General features: G+C 35.9%; 1 protein-coding gene across 1 annotated transcript in view; it reads right to left on the reverse strand.

Moving 5' to 3' along the window:
• LOC107665644 (serine protease hepsin-like) overlaps positions 1 to 4,769 on the reverse strand; it is a 19,406-nt gene that overhangs the window by 2,942 nt on the left and 11,695 nt on the right. The window contains exons 7-9 of the mRNA XM_016456611.1: positions 4,362 to 4,402; positions 4,108 to 4,273; positions 452 to 591 (exon numbers count right to left, since the gene is read on the reverse strand). Of these exons, the coding sequence (XP_016312097.1) occupies positions 452 to 591; positions 4,108 to 4,273; positions 4,362 to 4,402 (347 nt within the window). The remainder of the gene's footprint in view (positions 1 to 451; positions 592 to 4,107; positions 4,274 to 4,361; positions 4,403 to 4,769) is intronic.

The raw sequence follows: 4,769 nt of genomic DNA on the forward strand, positions 1-4,769 counted from the left end.
CCTAAGGTTAACTAATGAGGTCTTATTGTAAAGTGATACCTATTGGTCTGTATAGTTCTTTTGCACTTTCATCTGTGTAAAACTTTTAACTTTATACATTTTTCTGTATTGCTTTATTGCATTTAACTGTTCAGTTATTTTTGTTATAAGAAAAAAGTTATTAAACCTGTTATACTGTATTATGACAGCACTTTTTTTAAACTAAATTTCAACACCGTGATAATACCGTATACCGTGATAAAAGCATGAGCAATTAATCGCAACATGAAAATTTGATTTAGCATATCCCTAGTACGCGAAAACTGCGTATCATATGTACGCCAACAAATTTCGTATCATATGCACGCGAAAATTGCATATTATATGCACACCAAACACCTGCTTATCATATGCACGCCAAAGTCCATTTTTGCATATCAATACCACGAGTTTTCGTTTTTATTAGGCGTACTAATGTTGGCGTCGACGAAGGGCAGGTAGCTGCTGTGGTAGACAACCGTCTTCACCTCAGCGATCACAACGTTCTTACTGATGGGAGTGTTGTAGATCGTTCCCATCAGAACCCGCCAGCGTGAAACATGACGATACCTCCTGAGGATACAGGCACCAAATTGGTTCGTGCGCTTGCGCTTGCGCCTGCCTCAAAAGAGGGCTTACAATGACTTACAAAGATACATAACAGCTACAAGTGTATGCACTACTTGCTTTATGCACACGCCAAAGTCCATTTTTGCATATCAATACCACGAGTTTTCGTTTTTATTTGGCGTACTATTTATACGCATTTTCATGAGACCGGGCTCCATATACGTATAACTATAAATGCATTGACACAGGAATCACAGGTAACAAATTATCACAACTTATTCAGTTTTTGTAACTTATTATGGCCAAATAGTTTCAGGCATATTCTCAGTAACAAGTTTTCCATTAGTAACTCAGTTGCAAATTGACAACATTTATGTGCACTCATCTCTTAAATATGATCATTCTGACATGACATGAAGGCAGCCAATGTACCACACGCTGTCAATTACTACACAGACAACAATACATGACCCTCAGTGTTATGAACAAACAGCAAATGTGTTATAGTAAATGGAAGCTTAGCAGGTAAGTGGGCAGCATCATAAATAAACATGCAACTTTCTATATAACTATATTTTGTACAATTTCCTAAAAGTATAACCATCGTAACTGAAACATGCTAGAATGATAATGAAAAGTGCTATTTAGTATTATATACTATCGTAATACTTATTCATATTTTTAATAGGCTTTTTAAAAAAAAAATGTATTCTGTTTAGATTTAATCTATATATTTTTTTTCATCTAATGTTTACAGTATATTTTACTTATTGTATTATTTTATTTAGCAAAGTTCTAGTTAATCTTGTGAAAAAGAAGTGTACTTTAGCATACTTTATAAAAGAGTTCTTATGGAAATAATAGGCCTATACTTTAAAAGAAAATACTTAAGTGTGAATCGAATGTAATGTTTTCAGACCCTTAATTGCATGTTATTTACAATTGATTCAAATTATAGTTTACATTTATATTAAATGCAATTAACTGAACTTAAGGGTGCTTTTTTAAACCACTTAAGTAGGTCTTCTTTATATGTAATTTTAAAATAATTTCTTGTCTTTGTGTACTTTCTAATATACTTGTAATTTTAATTGAAACCTGTATGTCATGTTTTTAAATATATTTGTAAATATATACATTTCTAATGAAGTTGCAATTGGAACATTTAAAATATATTGCATTTTAATTGTAATATTGAACAGTTACATTTATAAACAAACTGCTTTAGTATGTTAGTCAACACATCAAGTGTACTTCTTTACAGCTTGACGAAAGATTATTGAAATGATTTAAAATGAACTTTAAATTAAAACTTTTAATTTGACATCATTATAAAGTGCACTTTTTTAGAGTGCGCTAAGAAACAATCATGAATGTGTACTTTCTTTAAATACACTTAAGTAGCGTTTTATTTCTTTTAATACTATATTATTTGCAAGTACCTTTTTTAAATAAAATATTCTTAAAGATTTGTACACTAAAAGAAGTACACTACAAGTGCGCATTTAATACGATTAAGCACACTTCTTTTTCACAAGTGATAACAACACTGGAATGATGTGATAAAGCCTGTTAGGCTTCTATCACAAGTAAGTGTATTGACTGATAATTGCTAGCTGGTGACGCATGCGGTTCATTCGAGCACAGCAACACCATCACAGGTCACTGACACAAAGGTCAAAGCCAGACAGACAGACTGATAGACAGACAGACAGACAGACAACAAGTCTCCATTTTCAGGTAAAGAATGATAAACAGTGGAATACAGCACTTCAAAAACACAGCATGAGATTACTAACCATAATACTCCATGTTACCCCAGCCGGTTACTGTACCCATCTGCCCATCTGCCAAACGGTGGCCGTAGGTAGGAAGACACACTGGCTGGATATAATCTAAAACACCAAAACAAATGATGTCAACTGAGAAGAAAACCGTTTCACACGGTCAAACGCAATACTATAAAAGGACACTAGAGGGAACGATGAGCAATTTTTTGCTGCTAATACTCAATTTCCTTCGATTCACATTGGGAAAAGATACATTTTCAGAATCAAATCCAACATATTCCCTACAACATTCTAGTTAATGGTTACAGAAACCTGTGGAGATGAGGAAAAGCTTTGTCCTTCTAGAAAATTCTGCCCGTATTGTCTTCTATTTCAACTCAAGGCCCCTTGGAAATAGAGGAGCTTTGTTCTCAGGACGAGCAACCTGAGACCGGAGCGAGGTTTTACTATAATACTGCTGTTTAGTCAGACTTGTAACATACCAGTACTTAATGAAAAACACCTCAAAACAGACTGTGATTAAACTGCTGCCAGTAAAGATTTGTCTTTGTACAGAGCCATTTCTTGTATGAACACATTCTTTTATGAAAATACTTTTGTATTGAAATGCCTGCCAACACAACACACAAAAAAACTCAGCATGACATTTACAGCAACATTTAAAATATAATTTTAATCAGAGAGGTAAAAGCACAAGTTTCCAGTAATTTTTCTGTCCAAACTGAAAGCAAATATGCATAGTCACAGCCAGTCAGAACATATGTGACGTTTAATTAGTGGCCATACATGCTGTTTTTCCCGGACAAGTCCTGGCCAGGATTTCTATATTGCCTAAAATATTCAGGTTTTGGCTTTGTTTTCCTGTTTCGTACTTGCTGAAGGTAATGATCGAAAAGTAGTTTGTCCAATAACATGCAGGCATTGTACATAATCGACCAATCATGGCGCGTGAGAAGGTGGGATCTACAGAGAAGATGGTGGGATCTCTCAAAGCGATGCAAATGCACACACATATTAGGTGTGTTCAACTTGAAGCGATTCAAAGTACCGTGAGAGCGATTTGAAAGCATAAGTAGCCGTCTGCTCTCTATAGCTCTCATGGTACTTTGATGTCATACACTATTCGGTCTGTGCAGCGCAAACAAAGCCAAAACCTGGATATTTTAGGCAATATAGAAATCCTGGCCACTCCCCCTAGCTCCCCCGTAGTTCGCACCCTGACTGAAACATCAGTTTTGTTAAGTGCGCACGTGTTCGCTGACTGAATTCCGGACTCTTGCAAATTCTCTCATCATAAACAACAAAGCGCAGATGTACGTACAATGTAAGTAAGAGATTCATTTCACAGTGTATACAGCTTCAGTGATTATAACGATAGTTTAGTTTTTTTGAGAGTGCTTAAACTCGCAATAGATCAATGTTAGTGATATTGTCACTTTCTATAAATAATTGATTCGCTGTTTGAATAACCGTGGAAAGGAAACGTTATATAATTATCAATTTCTAACATTTTTATTAAATTGTAATCACGTTAAATACAAATTTAGTCCCATTAAAAAAACTGTTTAGCCTACATGACACCCATGTCTGGTTCTTGCCTAAAAAGACGGGTTTATGATGTTTAATACATTTGGCTGCTTTTAGCCTTACCTTGGAGTTGGTTCACCCTCCGCCTATGGTTGCTAGCATGTTTTAGTAAATATAGTAGTAAAAAGTGTATGTCACTCACTCAGGAAAGCAGTGAGCAGCACTGATGATCCAGCGATCTGAAATGATGGATCCACCACACTGATGAACTCCATCATACTGTAAGCTGACCTGCCATGGCCACGAACCCTGACGAGCATCCACTCCCCCCACGATCCGCTCTTCAGGCAGCATACGACGACCACAGTCTACAGCGATGGAGAGCGAACAAATCACAAACCATTTGCAGTGCAAATATTCAATATGCTACAAATATGCTTGTGTTGTGGCACTTACCCTGACAAATCACCTCAATTATCTGACCTTTGTCACATTTACTGAAACAGAAATGAAACATGAAGAATGTTTTAGAGAGCTTACCGGTTTTAAGCCTTTAGTTATTGTTTATTTTTTGTTTGCCAGATTAAAGTTCAATCTGATACACTATTAAAGAATGAGTGTGTCATTTCTTCACCACTAGTAAAACCAAACAAGACTGTGATATGTTGACTGGGCTGGTCATAGCAGCAATGGCTCTTTTCAAGGACTTTTGACAGATGTCTCTTATGCTCATCAAGGCAGCATTTATTTGATCAAAATTACAGTAACGACAGCAATATTGTGAAATATTATTACTAGGGGTGCTCCGATTGATCGGCTACTGATCACAATCGGCCGATAATCGCTTTGGGATGATTGATCGGC

Source organism: Sinocyclocheilus anshuiensis, unplaced genomic scaffold (genome assembly GCF_001515605.1).
Source record: "Sinocyclocheilus anshuiensis isolate Anshui unplaced genomic scaffold, SAMN03320099.WGS_v1.1 scaffold980, whole genome shotgun sequence".
In the NCBI taxonomy this organism is placed as follows: domain Eukaryota; kingdom Metazoa; phylum Chordata; class Actinopteri; order Cypriniformes; family Cyprinidae; genus Sinocyclocheilus; species Sinocyclocheilus anshuiensis.